This window comes from Schizosaccharomyces japonicus, assembly GCF_000149845.2.
Source record: "Schizosaccharomyces japonicus yFS275 unplaced genomic scaffold supercont5.1, whole genome shotgun sequence".
Taxonomy (NCBI): domain Eukaryota; kingdom Fungi; phylum Ascomycota; class Schizosaccharomycetes; order Schizosaccharomycetales; family Schizosaccharomycetaceae; genus Schizosaccharomyces; species Schizosaccharomyces japonicus.
This window is the reverse complement of record NW_011627860.1, coordinates 597,041-614,300: the sequence shown is the minus strand read 5'-3', so window position 1 is coordinate 614,300 and position 17,260 is coordinate 597,041. Positions and strand designations below refer to the sequence as shown.

At 46.4% G+C, this 17,260-nt stretch overlaps 7 protein-coding genes across 7 annotated transcripts; 5 read left to right on the top strand and 2 right to left on the bottom strand.

Moving 5' to 3' along the window:
- Window positions 1-799: 799 nt before the first annotated feature.
- SJAG_02380 (inducer-sexual development Sds23/Moc1) lies at window positions 800-2,159 on the bottom strand (the record flags this gene model as incomplete). The annotated part of the gene is made up of 3 exons (XM_002173550.1): window positions 800-1,314; window positions 1,370-1,451; window positions 1,536-2,159. The coding sequence occupies 3 exons, from the start codon at window positions 2,157-2,159 to the stop codon at window positions 800-802; spliced, it is 1,221 nt and encodes a 406-aa protein (XP_002173586.1).
- Window positions 2,160-3,028: 869 nt separating this feature from the next.
- On the top strand, window positions 3,029-6,061 carry SJAG_02379 (GTPase activating protein Gap1). The gene has a single exon (XM_002173549.2). The coding sequence runs from the start codon at window positions 3,531-3,533 to the stop codon at window positions 5,859-5,861; it is 2,331 nt and encodes a 776-aa protein (XP_002173585.2). The 5' UTR covers window positions 3,029-3,530; the 3' UTR covers window positions 5,862-6,061.
- On the bottom strand, window positions 5,859-7,943 carry SJAG_02378 (chaperonin-containing T-complex zeta subunit Cct6). Its single transcript, XM_002173548.2, has 4 exons — window positions 7,837-7,943; window positions 7,706-7,779; window positions 7,589-7,652; window positions 5,859-7,541 (listed from the first exon to the last, which is right to left on the bottom strand). Exons 1-4 carry the CDS (start codon window positions 7,891-7,893, stop codon window positions 6,129-6,131), a joined length of 1,608 nt encoding a protein of 535 aa, XP_002173584.1. The 5' UTR covers window positions 7,894-7,943; the 3' UTR covers window positions 5,859-6,128.
- A 109-nt stretch (window positions 7,944-8,052) lies between these two features.
- SJAG_02377 (U3 snoRNP protein Nop56) lies at window positions 8,053-9,977 on the top strand. The gene has a single exon (XM_002173547.2). It carries the CDS (start codon window positions 8,143-8,145, stop codon window positions 9,628-9,630), a length of 1,488 nt encoding a protein of 495 aa, XP_002173583.1. The 5' UTR covers window positions 8,053-8,142; the 3' UTR covers window positions 9,631-9,977.
- On the top strand, window positions 9,936-11,672 carry SJAG_02376 (eIF3e subunit Int6). The gene is made up of 3 exons (XM_002173546.2): window positions 9,936-10,060; window positions 10,103-11,427; window positions 11,488-11,672. Exons 1-3 carry the CDS (start codon window positions 9,940-9,942, stop codon window positions 11,626-11,628), a joined length of 1,587 nt encoding a protein of 528 aa, XP_002173582.2. The 5' UTR covers window positions 9,936-9,939; the 3' UTR covers window positions 11,629-11,672.
- A 296-nt stretch (window positions 11,673-11,968) lies between these two features.
- Window positions 11,969-14,462, top strand: SJAG_02375 (oxysterol binding protein). Its single transcript, XM_002173545.2, has one exon. The coding sequence runs from the start codon at window positions 12,342-12,344 to the stop codon at window positions 13,887-13,889; it is 1,548 nt and encodes a 515-aa protein (XP_002173581.1). The 5' UTR covers window positions 11,969-12,341; the 3' UTR covers window positions 13,890-14,462.
- A 1,762-nt stretch (window positions 14,463-16,224) lies between these two features.
- On the top strand, window positions 16,225-17,232 carry SJAG_02374 (Dhp1p-interacting protein Din1; the record flags this gene model as incomplete). Its single annotated transcript, XM_002173544.1, has 1 exon — window positions 16,225-17,232. One exon carries the CDS (start codon window positions 16,225-16,227, stop codon window positions 17,230-17,232), a length of 1,008 nt encoding a protein of 335 aa, XP_002173580.1.
- Between the last annotated feature and the right edge of the window lie 28 nt (window positions 17,233-17,260).

Sequence of the window (17,260 nt, the reverse complement as noted above, 5' to 3'; positions counted from 1 at the left end):
CATACCTGACACAAACACCCGGGATTGAGTAGAAATCATGAATCATACGGATGATAAACAGGAGGCATTGTTGGCATTCCCAGTAATTGCGCTTTTGGCCCGGAGAAAGACATTCCAACGTACGTATTCAACACAATAAGATACAGGAAACTCGGAAAGTGTTGCGATAAAGGTGCGGGAATGGGTAGTGAGTGAGAATGAGAGTAGGTTTGCTGCGCATTGTTGCGACAGCTCAAATTAACGCACGTATGCGTGCAAGAAAATTGAAAAAAAAACAAAAGCCGTTTCGTGATACATTGCACGGTTCAGAAACTGCCGAAAAATGCAGCCTGTGAGAGCAAACCGCGTGCTGTCAATGTTTGGTAACAGAAAATCATTCACTCATCATCAAAAAGGAGCCGGTTGGCCCGTTGTAGTAGGTAGGGATCAGAGAAGCGTAAACACATTAAATCACAGTTTTAAAGTCAGTCTTGGCCAAAAATGCATCTGGCAGCATTACAGTTTCGTATGGAAAAAAGCAGAATGCACTACAATGCCCTAATCATGAAACGTGGGCATGCGTAGCAGATAGAAGAAGAAATAAAGACAGGAGGAAGACGTAGCGTAAGAGAAAAAAAAAAAGAAACAATAAAACAAAAAGGGATGTTTAGTTCTGAGGGAGCACGTGCTGTCAAGTGGGCGACTAATTAGTACCGCAGAAACTAGAAAGTCGACGATACGGAACGAAGCGGTCACGTCTAGGCAACACCCATTGGGTTATTGCAAGCTCGCTGGGATGTGTTGAATAGCACAAACACGTCTAACGACGGTACGAGGAGTCCATACTGACTTTGCTATGGCTACGACCACTGCTCGTACTGCCACGGCGTCCAATTCTGGCTGTAGGTTGAGGAAGAGTGCCCTTAGTTTGCGCAAGAATGACATAAATCATATCCGTAAGACTAATCATGCCAAGCAACTGGTTCACCTTGAGACCAGCATTCGAACCAGGCATCAAGTGAGAGTTGCTGCTTTTCGGCGAGGGAGGGCAGGAAGGCGATTGCACAAGCCACAACCGATGACATTGCGTAGCCACAACCTTAGCCATCGTAAACGCAAAGGTAGATGATTCGTAAACATTGAATGCGGGGGCACTGTCCTTTCCAGCACGGATGCCTTGTTCGCTTTTAATAACACTCAGAAAGTGGCCGCAAGTACGATTGAGCAGGTAGATGGAGGAGGAACGAGTTACGTACTTAACATCGACCAGCGAGATGTTACCCAAGAGTCGGTACTGCGAGTCCACCACGGCTAAAGAACCGATACCGGTCTCGTCTGTGTGGAGAAGAGTTAGGATAAATAGAAACAAGAATTTTGAGAGAGAACGTACGCATTTGACGGAAAGCAGAGATCACCTTTTTGTCTCCATTGATGCAGATAAAGTCAGAGCTGCCAATGTCGAGAGAATGGATCTGGAAGGGTGTTAGTAAGGTATGAAACGCGTGAATTACAGCAGCACTGCCAAACGACCGAAGGCAGTACCCACGATAACATACAGTACGACTCATAAGAGGTTCCAGAGCGGGGAACGCACGGACGTTCGTCCACAGGAAGCGAATGAGCTGCCGCTGAGAGGCAATGCTGAGGATCTTGCGGTTTTCGTCAACAACAGCAACACGACGGATGCCGGTAGCGAGGATTTCTGCGAGATCACCAAGGGTGCTAGTGGCAGGAACCGTCATAAAGGGATCCTTATTTTTACCCAGCTCTGCCACCTGGTAAGCTGTAATTGGGGTTCCGTTTTGGACCTCTTGGCTCAGTTTTCTGTAAGCGTCAGTGGCTTCCTTAGCGTCATCAATGTGCAAAACAAGCAGCAAAAAAGCAGTAAGATCGGAATAGTCAAAAACACGGGCAATATCATCGCTGCCCTTAGCGGCACGAATGGGAATGGAACTAAGATCATTGTCAATGAGGAGGGCGCTAGCTTCCTCTATGGGCGTGTCCGGATCGACAATCGCAACATCCTTGTCGAACAAGAATCTAATAGGAATATCTTGCCACTTGTTGGAGGGGAGATTCGTTGGGGGAGGGCATTGAGCGAGGAATTCGGATACAGAAGCCATGCCGAAAGACTGTCTGCGGGTGTCCGTGGGCTCCGGTGTCAGGTTGGAATGTGGCATAGTAAATATCGTTAACTTATATGTATTAACACTGGTTTTTTTGTTATAATCGTCTGGTAACCAGAAGGATTAGGTTTAGTTGGTGGTGGTGGTTCTGAGCAACTAGCGTTGCCGTCCGTCCCCCCACGACTCTCCGACGGGCAGGCAGAAAAAGAAATGAATATACATGAAAAATCGTGTCATTCGTTTACTAAACAACTATTATGAAGCACTAATAAATACTTGTAATTGTCTTCGACTCTTCGGTAGTAAGCTTTCACTGAACCTCGTTCAGCGCCTGTGTTCCCCGTGTATTCACAGCACATTTGAGTGGCTAGCCCCGGATACGTTTTAATGACGTTAATTGTCACAGTGTGGGGCATATTTACCCCGGAAAAGCTTAAACCGCTCTGACAAAAAACGTGAACAACTCCTTGCGTAACCGCATTCAAACATTCAAATAAATAACGCAAATGTGCAAGTGAGAAACAGTAACCCTAAGCTTCGTATCGAAAAGCGAGGTGCGTACCTCGTAAACGGGGTCCATGTACGATAACTCCTCGTGCGAATGCCGGTGGTGGCTCGCTTTCCCTTCCACATACAAGTGCGATTTTACGTAATTATGAAGCTATAATATTTCCCATCCAATAGATTGCTCGTATCGTAGCCCTCGGGGTAGTGTGCCGTCTTATGGCTGTGTCGCTTAATTGCCCAACACCCGACCCAATCAGCACACTGTCCAAGTCTAACTTCATCAGATAGTGTTCACAGTAGTGTCCTTTGCTTCACCTTATTCGTCACCCACGCTTATCCCCGCATGTTCCTCGCTTTGGGTTGCTACTAAGCGACACGTTTGATAAGCCAGAGCCCCGCAACCGGACGATCTCCAACTGACACACTGCGCACCACACATCATCCACATCACAAACCTTCCTTACGTTGCTCAGTAAAGGGCTTCCTATATTCTTCCGGGGGGACGTCTCCTCTTTGTCCCAGAACCTCTTCCTTTCGGCATTCTCCGTTCCACTGGCAGCGTAGCCTTGTGCACTAATAACGGGCCTTTTTCTGCGTGCTACGGTAGCAGCAGACGTTTTAAGGCTTTTTAGTTTATTTTTTCTTCCATTAAACGGTTTCCTTCTTTTTTATTTTTTTCTTTATTTGTGGATTTGGCTGCGTTCGTGGCTGTTTTTTCTTTTCTTATTCTTATTTCCGCTACTTCTACTTCATTTTTACCCTTTTTCAACATTTCTTGCTTTTTTTCGGCCTTTTCCTTCATTCAATTGCTGGTGTTTGATTTTTGTGATCTTCTTTCCGTCTTTTCTCTTTTAGAATATCTTTCTTCGTCTCTTTTTTCATCTTTTTCAAACCTTAACGCTCTTTTATTGCTTTAAAATGACATCCACAGGATCGATGGCTCACGTCACGACCAACATTCAAGACCATGATGATGGTTTTAGCCAGGGGAGCGGTTCCCAGCACCTCTCGGTGCTCTCCAACAGAAACAGTATGTCTGCCCTGTACACGATTGCGGCAGACAGTGAACCGCCCGTTGAGGACGAAATTTCAAGGGTTAAAGCTGAGCTTCGAACCTTGAAAAAAAACATATCCGTGCAGTCAAAGCGAAACTTTGTGCTGGAAAAGGATGTTCGGTTCCTGGACTCACGGATTGCCTTGCTCATTCAGAACCGGATGGCAGAGGAGGAACAAAACGAGGTCGCAAAGCGCCTGAGCGACGTTTTCGTCGAGGTCCAGGGCAGTTTGCCCGATGAACGAAAACTAGAATTGTACGGTGTGCTTTTCTACGTCCTGCAGACAGAGCCGGTGTATACGGCTCGCTTGGTGCAGAGAGTAAAGATGGCAGAAATTGACATGCTGCTCCAGATTGTCATGTTCAACTTGTATGGCAATCAATATGAAAGTCGGGAAGAGCACTTGCTGCTCTCGCTCTTCCAGTCGGTGCTGTCTGCACAATTCGCTTCCGTGTCGGAATTCTCGTCGCTGCTGCGTGCAAACACACCTGTATCGCGAATGATGACCACGTACACCCGGCGGGGTCCTGGTCAGTCGTACCTGCGGTCCGTTTTGCTTGATAGTGTTCAATTGGTTGCGAACAACTACAATCGTTCGCTGGAAATCAACCCTTTGCGTGTTTACATGGAGCTTGCGCACGCTGGGGAATTCGAGCACACATATGCGCCAGACGTGTCTCCCGAAGAAATTCTAAAGATTCCTGCTGTGCGAGCAGAAGTTGAGTCGCGTTCTCTTATTCTCCGCGATATTACGTCGAGGTTCCTCGACTCTATCCTGGATCACGTTGATACCGTACCCTATGGTATCCGTTGGATTTGCAAATTAATCCGTAACCTTACTTTCCGCAAGTTCACCAATGTCCCCGAAGAGTCCATTTGTTCCCTTATTGGCGGCTTCTTTTTTCTCCGCTTCATTAATCCCGCCATTGTTTCGCCGCAGGCGTACATGTTGCTTGACACTCTTCCTTCCGAAAACGTGCGCAAGAATTTAAACGCTGTTGCCAAAATTGTCCAGAGTCTTGCCAACCGCTCTGCAAAAGCAAAAGATATCCCCAATGCCCCTCTTGACTCTCTAATTGAGGAGAACGGCGCTCGCATCCTCACGTACCTGCGGAAGCTGTGTGAGGTCCCCGACTTTTTCGAAACGCTTGAACTCGATCAATACTTGGCTCTCTCTAAAAAGGATCTTGTGTTAAACGTTTCTCTTAACGAAATTTACAGCACCCATCGTATTTACTACGAACACTGCGACCAAATAGCTGAGGAATCGTCTCATCTGCGATCAATTCTCTCGGAACTTGGTCCGCCAAAAGAGTTGGTTCCTGCCGGCGACAATGTTCTCATTGCCTTACCGCTTACGAACCGCTGGGACTCCTCCATTCCTGATCTCACCAAGACCTTTAGTGTGACCAATGCCGACGTTCTTTTTGTAAAGGCGAAATCATTGTTTATTCAGCTCCTTCGTGTGTTGCCGGCTGGCCACGAAATGACGAAGCTTCCTTTCGATCTTGTAAAAATCGCAGACAGTGCCGCTAACCTACAAAATATGCACTTTATGCATAAAGGTCTGCGCGCTCTTCAATATCTTGAAGAGCTCTCCAAACTCAGTGTTGTTGATCCCCTTAATCGTTACGCACCTCTTGTAAGCGAGGTGGAACACGAGTTTCAGAACTTGGATGCCGTGTACCAGAGGCTGAAAACAGAGCGTGATGCTCTTTTTATGGTGCACAAAACTATCAGCGAACACAATGAGTATCTGAGGTCGCAACTCGACATCTATCGAAATTATTTGCAGAATGCCCGCGTGCAATCATCCATTACTAAGCACAGTGATTTGAAAAATGTTTCCCGCGGCGTCGGAGTCGTTGGTTTCAAGGGGAAGCAACAAAAACAGACAAATGCTTCTAAATTCTCGCATGCGCACCTAGTGAAAGAGCAAGTTATTGCCGAATGTCTTTTTCCTGCACACACTCTCATTGATACGTACTATGTACTATCTTCCCCTCTCCCCGGCAGTTTTGTCGTTACCATTTTCCGTCGAGGCCAAGATCAAGGTCTCGTTAAAATTGATGTAAAAATTGACGATCTCCTTGAGATGCAGCACAACAAGAAAGAATTCCTTGATTGTGAATTTGTAAAGTTCAACGTCAACAAGTTCCTGTTGCTACTAAGACGGCAGTTCAATCGCAAATGAGAGCAAAAAAGACATTATCTATCATATTATTTTACTTACATTTACTACTACTCTTCCTCTTAATTCCCGATTCCTTGGTGCAATTTGTTTATCTTACTCAGAGTAATACACGTCTTCCGCTAATGTTCGGTGGCCGTAAGTACGTACAACTATAGTTTTCATTTTTCGTATCGTATGAATATCAATGTTGGATGTATCATTTGAATACAAATGCAAACACAATGAACATTTTCAGAACCCGTAGGCTGTTGTTTGTTTTTACGCCGTTTAAGCATTACCGCCTTCCTTCAGACTGGATCTGCCTGCACGCAAGATTTGGTCAACACTGATCAAATTGCTAGCGATAACAGTAGCAGAGTGCAGCATGTGTCGAATGACACGATAGTTATCATACACACCTTCAGTTTCGGGGTCAAAAGGCTCGCCAGTGCGAATATCGAGACCAACCTTGTAGCCCTCAGCAGCCTCCTCCTGGAGAGCGACAATGGCGTCCTGAACATCATAACTGGAGTTGCTAGCCAACGTCTTGGGAATGATGAGAAGAGCATCGGCGAAAGCGTAAACACCGAACTTCTTCTTACCCTTCACCTCCTTCAAAGCAAAGTCTCCCTTCAAATGTTGGGCACAAGCAATTTGGAAAGCGCCAGCTCCAACAACAAGACACTTGTCCTCAATTGCGTTTTTGACGGAGCGAAGACCGTCACGGACGGCGTCTTGAATTTGCTGGATGGTATAAGAGTTGGGGCCCTTGATGAGGATAGTAACACTCTTGGGTTCCTTCACCTCTTCAACATATGTGAACTTTTCCTCGCCCAAAGTACGTTCATAAACGTGACCAGCCCAACCAAGGACCTCGGGAGTAAGATCGTCAACACTGTTTTGGGCAATGCCGCCGCAAACGAGCTGGAGTCGCTCCATGTTGCGACGCTTTGCACGGCGAAGAGCCATAATACCGTTCTTAGCAAGTACATCAAGAGAAAGTGGGTCAATGCCCTTTTGGTTAATGACAACGAACCCGGCATTGGGATCCTTTTCACAGACTTCCTTCTTCAACTCTACAATCTTACGAAGTTTCTCGTCAACGAACTTGCGTTCACTTTCCACAAGACGTTCACGCTGCTCAGAAGTACTGTAGAAGAAGCCCGAATTAATCTCAGTCTTTTCGTACTCAAGCGACACGTTGAGAATGAGAACGAAAGCGTTCTTCACGTCCTTGGGCATGTCGGGATGGCGAGCGCCGTGATCGAGAAGCAAACCACGGATGAGTTGGCTCTCGGCCGACGAGCGGTGTTGCATTTTCATGATTTCGACCATATGAAGATCAATGGGCTCGTTCGGACGCTGAATGGCGAGAACAGCATCGGCAACAGCAGGTGACAGGATCTCTACCAAGTCCGCGGAAACTTTTGTGCCAAGGCTTGTCTTGGCGACAGACAACAGGACCTCACGGTCAATTTCTGCCGTCGTTTTGAATTCGTCCAAAAACTTGAGAGCTTCAGCCTTTGCCAAGTCAAAGCCATCGCTAATGAGGGTGGGATGGAGACCTTCCTGGATGTATCTGTCTGCTTGCTTAAGAAGCTCGCCGACGAGTAAACAAACGGACGTAGTACCGTCACCAGTAATGTCGTCTTGAGCAGTTGCAGCTTTCGCGATACAAGAAGCAGTAGGGTTTTGAATTTGCTAGAACAGATGGTTAGATCGTCTGTGCACGAAGGAACACACGTTACCATTTCCGTAAGCAAGACCTTTCCGTCCTTGGTCAGTTTAATTCCTCCGGCACCATCAACAAGCCTGAATTCGTCAGCCAACTCAGTTCACACAGCTCATGACACGAAAAAACGCACATTTTCGTTGTTCCAGTGGGTCCCAAATTGCTCTTCAAAACGTCTTGCAGACCAATTGCTGCAGAAATGTTCACCTGCACATGTTAGTACGCGAAAAACGGCAAAAAAACTGCGTCCCGCCGCGAGCTTACCTGCAGGGCTTGAGCTCTCTGCAGAGACTCTGCTTTGGGGTTTAACATAGACAGCATCTTCGTGTTTTCGGTGTGCCGAGGTCCAGGTATGCAAAGCGTAACTTGCACTGCAGCAGCCTGGCGCGCTGAGTAGCTCGTCTCAGACAGGCCGCCGCGGATTCGCCGCGGCATTCCGCGGTCTAATGCAACACCAAAACCGGTGAAGCTTAATCGAGGGGGGACAGTCACTGGCACGCCCGTTGACCAAATTTTCCCCTCTACCACACGCGGAGAGCTGAAGCCCAAACTGGTAAGCAACAGAGGAAAATGGTTGATTATCTGCTCTACGAGTCTGCTACGGGCTACTCACTCTTTGATGTCCTTGGAGCGGACGAAATAGCGTCCAAAACGAAGGAAGTACAGAAGTCTCTGCAAGACCTCTCCAAGTTTGGTAAAGTTGTGAAGCTCCGTAGTTTTATTCCTTTCAAGAATGCTGCTCATGCTTTGGAAAACGCTAATGACATCTCTGAGGGTGTCATGAACGACTTCTTGAAGAACTTCTTGGAGATGAACCTGCCCAAAGCCTCGAAGAAAAACAGCGTGAAGCTCGGTGTCCAGGACAAGAACTTGGCCGTCAGCATCAAGGGTGGTGTGGACGGTCTTGACTGCGATAGTTCGGAGCTCACGCAAGATCTCCTGCGTGGTGTCCGCTACCACGGAGACAAGCTGTTGAAACAGCTGTCTCCCGGTGATTTTGAACGTGCACAGCTCGGTTTGGGTCACTCTTACTCCCGTGCCAAGGTGAAGTTCAATGTCAACCGTAACGACAACATGATTATCCAGGCCATTGCCATCCTTGACCAGTTGGATAAGGATATCAACACCTTCGCCATGCGTGTGAAGGAGTGGTATTCCTGGCACTTCCCCGAGCTCCTTCGCATCGTGAATGCCAACGACAAGTACGCTGAGTGCGTCAAGTTTATTGGTGACAAGAACACCGTCAACGACGACATGCTTCACGACTTGGCCGCCATTGTCGACGATGACAAGGACATTGCTCAAAGCATCATCAACGCTGCCAAGATTTCCATGGGTCAAGACATTTCCGAAATTGATTTGGAAAACATCATTTCTTTTGCTGACCGTGTCATCAACTTGACCAACTACCGCAAGCAGCTCTACTCGTACCTTGTCAACAAGATGGCTGTTGTTGCTCCTAACTTGTCTGAGCTTATCGGCGAGGTTGTTGCTGCTCGTCTTATTTCCCATGCCGGCAGTTTGACCAACTTGTCCAAGTGCCCTGCCTCCACGGTTCAAATTTTGGGTGCCGAAAAGGCTCTTTTCCGTGCTTTGAAGACCCGCGGAAACACCCCTAAGTACGGTATCATCTACCACTCGAGCTTCATTGGCAAGGCTGCCGCCAAAAACAAGGGTCGCATTTCTCGTTTCCTCGCCAACAAGTGTTCCATTGCCAGTCGTATTGATAACTTCAGTGATATCCCAACCACCTCTTTTGGTCAGATTCTCCACCGTCAAGTGGAAGAGCGTTTGAACTTCTACGACACCGGTGTCCCCCCTACTCGTAACAGCGTCGCCATGGCCCAGGCCGTCACCAAGACGAAGACTGATCTTGCTGCTGACGACATGGACGTCGAGGAGCCTGCTGCGGCAGTCAAGTCGGAAAAGTCTTCCAAGAAGGAAAAGAAAGACAAGAAGGACAAGAAAGAAAAGTCCAAAAAGAAGCGTTCCTCTGATGCTGGGCTCGAGGGTGACAAGCACAGCAAGAAGAAGAGCAAGAAGAGTAAAAAGGAGTAATCGTTTTTTGTGCTTTTATAACTGGTTTTGCTTTGTATTGAAAGAATTTATGTTAGTTTATTGAAGGAAAAGGAGAGCGGGGCAGCGGTGGGAAGGTCTGTACGTTTGTCTAGAGAGCGTTGAGCATTCTGAACATTAGCTGTAACAAGTATCCTGTAGTGCGTTCTGTCCTTTATAATTGACAATCTGCATGCCTTCGCCCTCCTCTCCGTCTCCTCTCCGTCTCCTCCTACTGTTGTTCCTCGTTTCCACTGTGTCCTCTTTAACCTTCGATCACATGCTCGCTTAATCTACTCTTATGTTAACTTTATGCTCCACCAAAAATGCTATAACCTTAAGCAGGACCTACTTTCTCCTTCCTCCTACCGCCCAACACCGACTATTTTTGTAGCTAAGATGGGTGCCGAAAACGAGGAGAATCCCTCTCTTGGTAAGTTGAATGAAGGAACGCAAAGGTGCTAACGACGTCTAGCTGTCAAGTATGATCTTTCTCAGAAGATTATGCGCCATTTGGACCGCCATCTGATTTTCCCTCTCCTGGAGTTTCTCTCGTTGAAAGGCATCTACGACTCGAAGGAGCTTCTGCAGGCCAAATACGACCTGCTGAAGGACACGAACATGACAGATTATGTGGCCAACTTGTGGACAGAGTTGAACGGGGGAAAAACAGACGAAGCTATGGTGTTGGAGTTTGCAAAGAAACGTGAAAGCGTTTTGGAGGAGCTGTCTGAACTCGAAGAAGAGGCCCAAAAAATCCTTACAGTACTTGAAGACCCAGAACTGATTGCAGCTCTTCGTCAGGACAAGGGACAAAACCTTCAGTACCTGCAGGAACACTACAACATTACGCCTGAGATGATCTCTGTGCTGTACAAATTTGCCCAGTTTCAATACAACTGCGGCAACTACGGCGGTGCGTCTGACTTGTTGTATCATTTCCGTGCATTCAGCAAGGACTCGGAGCTGAATGCTTCTGCCACTTGGGGCAAGTTTGCCTCTGAGATCCTTACTGTCGACTGGGAAGGCTCTATGGAGGAGCTGGGAAAGCTGCGTGAGATGGTCGACTCGAAGAGCTTCAAGGAGTCTACGACTCAGTTGAAGAACCGTACCTGGCTGCTTCACTGGTCGCTTTTCCCCTTGTTCAACCACTCCAACGGCTGTGAGACGCTCTGCGACATCTTCTTCTACACTCCCTACTTGAACACCATCCAAACCTCCTGCCCCTGGCTTCTTCGCTACCTTACGGTCGCCGTTGTCGTCACGGGTCAGAACAATGCGAACGTGAAGCCTCGCAACCCCCGCCAGTCGTACCAACGCCGTATCCGTGACCTTGTCCGCATCATCAACCAAGAGAGCTATGAGTACAGCGACCCCATCACCTGCTTCATCTCTGCTCTGTACACGGAGGTCGACTTCAAGAAGGCCCAAAAGTACTTGAAGGAGTGTGTCGAAGTGCTCAAGTCAGACTTTTTCCTCGTCTCTCTGCGTGACCAGTTCCTTGATGCCGCCAGAAGACTTCTTGCCGAGGCCTACTGCCGTATCCACCGCGTCATCAGTGTGGACGAGCTTGCCAGCAAGCTCGAGTTGGAGCACAGCCAAGTCAGAAGCATCATCGAGCACCAGAGCGACTCTTCCGCCAACACCAATGCTGCTGCATCGAACAACAACAGCGGTGCCGCTTCCACTACAGCTGCCTCCGAGGAGCCTGCCACAGCTGCCGAGTCAGAGACTACTGCTACGGAAACCGAGGAGCCCGAGCAAGACATGCACTTTGGATTCAAGGCGAAACTGGATGGGGTAAGTCGACAGAGGGCAGATTGCCAGTTTGCTGCGAATGAATTACTAACGAATACACAGGAGTCTATCATCATCGATCACCCGCCCTTCTCTGTCTTCCAACAGATTGTTGATCGCACAAAATTCCTCGGCTATGAAAGCCAGAATCTGGTCCAATCTCTCGCTAAGGTTACTTCTGAGCTGAAGCATGCTGCTGCCTAAGTAATTTCGTTTATGCTGTATTTTGTCCAGGCACTAAAAATTGAGATACCAAAGAGGGAGACTGGGGAGCGGAGCGGACTGGGGGGACTTGAAGAGCGTCGAGTCTAGCGTGTGTGCGTGTAGATTGTTGTGTGCGTGTGGACTTTTGCGTTTTGTTTGCGTTTTGTTCTATGTGCTGTGTACGGTCCAGCACGAGGCTGCGGCTTTCTGTTGACAATGATAGCAGCAGCAGCAACGCTGCTGCTGCTGCTGCTGCATGTTGTCCAGAACTGCTCAACCTTCCCCTCCTTTTCCTGCTGCCGCCGTTCCCACATTCGCCAATATTAGTCATAGCTCGATAGTAAGCATCGCCCTGTTACACCCTCTGACGCCCTCTTACGCCCTGTGTGACTCATCGCTACCACCGCCTTAGCTCGCCTCCAGCTCGCTACTCGCTGGCCATATTGCCGCACCTCGTATTTTGTTAATAAAATGTCTATGCTCGTCTACAGTAGCTATCTTACAGCTGTTGCGCTCGCTCCGGCACTCGCGCCAGCTTTTGCTCTCTCAGTCTCCTCCGTCGCACGGCAATTGAGCTGCAGTCCATCTGCACCAGTGCCGATGGCAGTTCGTGGGCAGCAACGCGGGTTCTCAGGACCCCCCACCAACCCTCTCCGTCTAACAATATAAGCAAGCCCGACGACGATTGCGTAGCTTCCCGCTGAACAATTGCCATGTTTTCGAGCAAAAAGAAAGCCGCCAAGGCAGAGAAACGAGCAGCCGTAAAGAAGGAAAATTCGCCGCAGACGTACAAGGAGTTGACGGAAGAGTACGGCGAAGTAGAAGGAACACAGAAGGAAGAGAGCAAGTTCAAGCTCATCCTGTCGATACTGAGACAATGTATCGGTGTAAAAGACCTGGCGACGTTCCGGTTTAGTTTGCCGTCACAATTACTAGAACCAGTCGGCAACCTGGAGTACTGGAACTATGTCGACCGGCCAGATTACTTTGCAGTAATGGGTGACGCCGAGGACGAGGTGGGCCGCATGCTTGGAGTGCTGCGGTGGTGGTTCACAAAAGACATTCGTTTTGTCCGGGGCCGTGTAGTCAAACCTTACAACTCAACTTTGGGCGAGTTTTTCCGCTGCCGGTGGGTCATCAATGAGCCTGCGGTGCGTGACGACGAGACCATCGACCCTTCTTCGTCACAGCTGAATGTTTTGGCAAATCCGTCCACCGAGTCGACCAAGTATCTCGAAGGAAACAACTACCGGAAGGCCGTAGACACGACGGCTGCGCCGTCGGGCAGACTGAGCCGGTTGAGCAGACAGACAGCTGGTTCTCGGGCAAGCAAGCCGCTGAGGGACAGTAATTCTTCGAACGACGGCGGTTCGTCGACACGATACTCGACGGGTTCATCGTCATCATCCACAGCACAGGAACACGTCGTCGTTTTCATGGCCGAACAGACCTGTCACCACCCGCCCGTCAGCGCGTACTACGTTTGTTGTCCGTCCAAGGGTGTCGAGGTGTACGGTTTGGACCAAATTGCAGCCAAGTTTACCGGCGGCTCTATACGTGTCCTTCCAGGCGGCCACAACCGCGGCGTCTACGTTCGTTTCCCTGAACGCGACAACGAGGAGTATCTGTGCACACACCCTTCTGGGTCTGTGGGCGGCGTTCTGCGTGGAAACATGCATATCAACATGCACGATTCCACCTTTATCACCTGTCCCAAAACAGGTCTGAAAGTAATTTTGACATACACTGAAGAAAGCTGGTTGGGAAAGCCAAAGAGTCTCGTCAATGGTGTAATCTTCAAGTACGACCCGAAGGATGATAAATATCATACCATCAAGTCGGTGCCGAGCAGCCTAATCCTCGCCAAATTTCACGGCAGCTGGCGTAATTGTATCTTTTATGAACTTGCTGAGGAGAAGAAAACGCGAGTGCTCGTCGATATCAACGAGCTTGATATGGTGCGTAAAAATTGTCCGCCGCTGGACGAACAACTCCCTTTCGAATCTCGCAAGATTTGGTTCCCTGTGACAGAGAACATTTTTTTGAAACGTTACTCTAAGGCTACTCGAGAAAAGATAGCCATTGAGGATGAGCAACGAAAACTTGCAGCAGAGCGCGAGAAGAATAACCAAAAATGGGTTCCCCGATTTTTTGAAGAAGGCGACAACGAAGGCCGACCGACACTTTCGAAAGCGGGTCGTGTTGCCTTGCAACGTATGATTGAGGGAGATACCGTGCTGGATGATCTCGTCAAACTGTAATTTCTTATTGTTATCGAAATGATGTGAAGGACGTTGCGGCTTCCTGCCACTGGTGAGTGATGAACAGTGAACAGCTTCTCACTGAGATCTCTTCAAACATCGGTTTTTGCGCTTGAACATATCTTGCAGCCTCAAAAATGGCGTTGTCAATGACGTTGTCTTTGGAACGGAACAGTCAACTTCTTTTTCACATACACTGGTGTCACGCATTTGTTTCTACGTTGTTCCATCTTTTATGTATTCCAAGTCCTGGACCTTAGCTTTATGTGCGTTAGGGTTTTGGTGCTTGTTATGAGTCGATTAACTTTTTGTTTTGTTTTTTCGCACATGATGTATTTCTTTTCCTTTTTTGTTACTCCCACTATTCCTGTCACTTCTATTATTGCACCAAGCAATGGCTTTGATATGTGTACAATATATAAGCAGATGATGATATTCTCAATTGAATGAAATGTCTCGAGTTACTCAGTTACAGTTAGTGTCGTCAAACTAAAAGTTCTACTACTGTAGTTTTAGTCGGTATAGATGAGGAGGAATGGTGTTTGTTGTAGTTTATGGGAATTTGTTTTGCTGCCAGTATGAATTTTTGAGAGTGACTTTGCTGGGAATGGCTTTTATGACACTTGAGCAGTTCTCTCGGGCTTGTTGCAGTGTATGTGTGAATCTAATAGTTATTCAGACATTGATGTTCTGTTTAATCCAATTTCATTCTTCTAAAAAAAGTAGTGAGTGAAGAATACTTTCATATATGAACCATGCATTGACAAGTTATTTCAGTAAACAATTCTCAAACTATATCAACGCAATTGCTTTTCTTTGTAGTGTATTAAATAAGATCTTTTTATATCGGCATATAATCGGCCGCCCGCTTAGAGGAACATTGTTGTATTATTCTAAAAGTTTACTGAATTGAGTGAAAGCACGGACATGGCTACATTTTGCTACGCGTCGGTGTTTTGTTTAATGACTTTTGTAGCAACGAGTGTGTTATTATTATTTTTTCCAAACCGTTAAAAATCAGAATGAATGTATATAGAATTGACTAATAGGAAGGACGATTCGACTGAAGAACAGAGCGCATCATGCTTGGAGAAAAGACTAAATTTGCAATTGTCCGTTATAGAAAATAGGGAAACTGTTCCAGAGTCTTTTCTGATAGGAATATGTGAAAATGCTAGTTTGTCATCAACCCAAATATACTGCACGAAGAACAAGAAACCGGGACCCTTATACATAGATGCAATGGTCGTTTATAGGTTTTTTTGTGAAGTGCAATATACTATTACTCGTTGTCGGATCCGTGTTTAAATATTAATTGGATTATATAAATAAAAAAACTTTGTTCTGCAGCAAGGTTTACTATTCTTCTTCTGACATGTGGGTAAAACATTGTCTTTTTAAAACTACTGAGACTTCTATATTACTTAATGAAAACGTGATTACCAACTTTTCCGTAATTTTGATATATGAAGAGCAACGTTGTCGTCTCAAACTACCGGCTGAAGGGCAATAAAACTCTAGCACGAATTGGGATTACAAACTCAGTTTTGTCGCAATCTTAGAACCGTCAGAGTTTCAATTTAATCAAGTGGTTTATGTATACCTTACAACAGAAGTAGTTCTAACTTAAATTCAAGTTTAAGTGTACGTAAATATGAACAAGTGGAACCTCTGCTTCTTGCACATTTATATTTCCTATAAACTGAAAAGGATTCTATCAATTGATTTCATTGAAGATCATATTCTCCAAACTCAAATCATGAAAAAACCGTTTTGCATTCGCACTCAAATAAATTGCAATGACCGGATTGTCTTAAAGTTTCAAAGTAGACTCCGCTAATGCTTGTGACGAGTACTGCATCTGCACAATTTTGTTTTCTTTCGGCAATCATACTGCTCGCTTATAAGTTTAGACATACTTACTGTTACCCATGTAATACTGTATCTCCATAACGAATTGCATACGCTTCCTGCAATCTTTCATCTCGCACGTGGTAATTTTCGTTTCCAATTTTTTACCGTATAACTTATGTTTCACTTTTCATTTTCGTCCTCAATTTAATCTCGTCCTTTCCCCATAATATTGTAATGAAACAGCAAAAAACGATATCCTGTTTCCTATGCCTCAATACTTGTCGATAAGAGCACGCAGATATACGTAAAATTCGTTATGCAACCGTTTCATCGACTACTCAAGCTCATCCATATTCCTGTTGTCTAATTTGACAAAACAGAGCTTAAAAGAAACATTACAGCAAAAAAAACCATTAGGTTTAACCATATACATTACTTTTATGCCATTTTGAATTGTTAGTTGACAAGAAAAGTGGATTTTATGGAATTTCGGTTTGAAAATGTGAAGCCTGCTCGTACGCCCGCAGTAGCATACCCCAAAGAAATTACTTGCTACAGTGTCGACGGGAACAGAGATATCTTGTATAATGATTCCAATTTACGTTTCTATTATCCTCCGCCATTGGGAACTGATTTGAATATTGGGTTTCCTAAACGATACACGAAACCGCTAAACCAGCCGGACAGTATATCTATCGTTGAAAATGCGCTTCTTAATAATTGCAAAGATGTTATAAGTTCTGCTGAAATTGTAAGTTGGAGGGGCCTTCTCACCAAACTCTTATGTGCGCCAGTGGATTACAAATCTTCTTGGGACATTCTTGTGTACAAAAAGGAATCGACACTGTTCTTTGAAGAACCCCCAAGAGCTCCGGAGAAACCGTATGCAAATCAAGAACGAATGTGTTTTTGGGGGTACAAATTTGAAACTGTCTCAACTCTTCCCAAAATTTGGGACGAATGTTCACGGTCTTCCATTGAGCAACGTGATTACGACCATGTGAACCCAAATGAGCAATACTGCTCTATTGTCAAGACCAGCATTGGTTCCCACAGCATGATATTGGGCGGGGAAGTAGACTGTGTCTGGGACATAAAACCAGACTATGAGGAAGATAACCCTTGCACTCATTATGTTGAGCTGAAAGTAACGAAAAAGCTTCCGCTAAACCATGTTGGAATGCGCAGAAAACTTATTAAGTATTGGGCACAAAGCTTTTTGCTCGGTATACCCCGAATTGTCGTTGGGTTCCGTGACGATAACGGTGTAATTGTCGAAATTAAAGAAATGAGCACAACAGAGATTCCGAAGCTGCTGAAACCAGCGGTTTCGCGGAATGAGTGGACTCCATCTCGTCTCTTGGTGCATTTGGAGCAGCTGCTCACATGGCTGAAATCAATCGTGCAAAATGATTCACATACATCATGGAAACTGTCGTACCGTGGTCAAGGCTCCATAACGTTGCAGAAAACATCTTCATCTCCCTAAATTCGTTAGAATTGTTTCGTGAAATGGT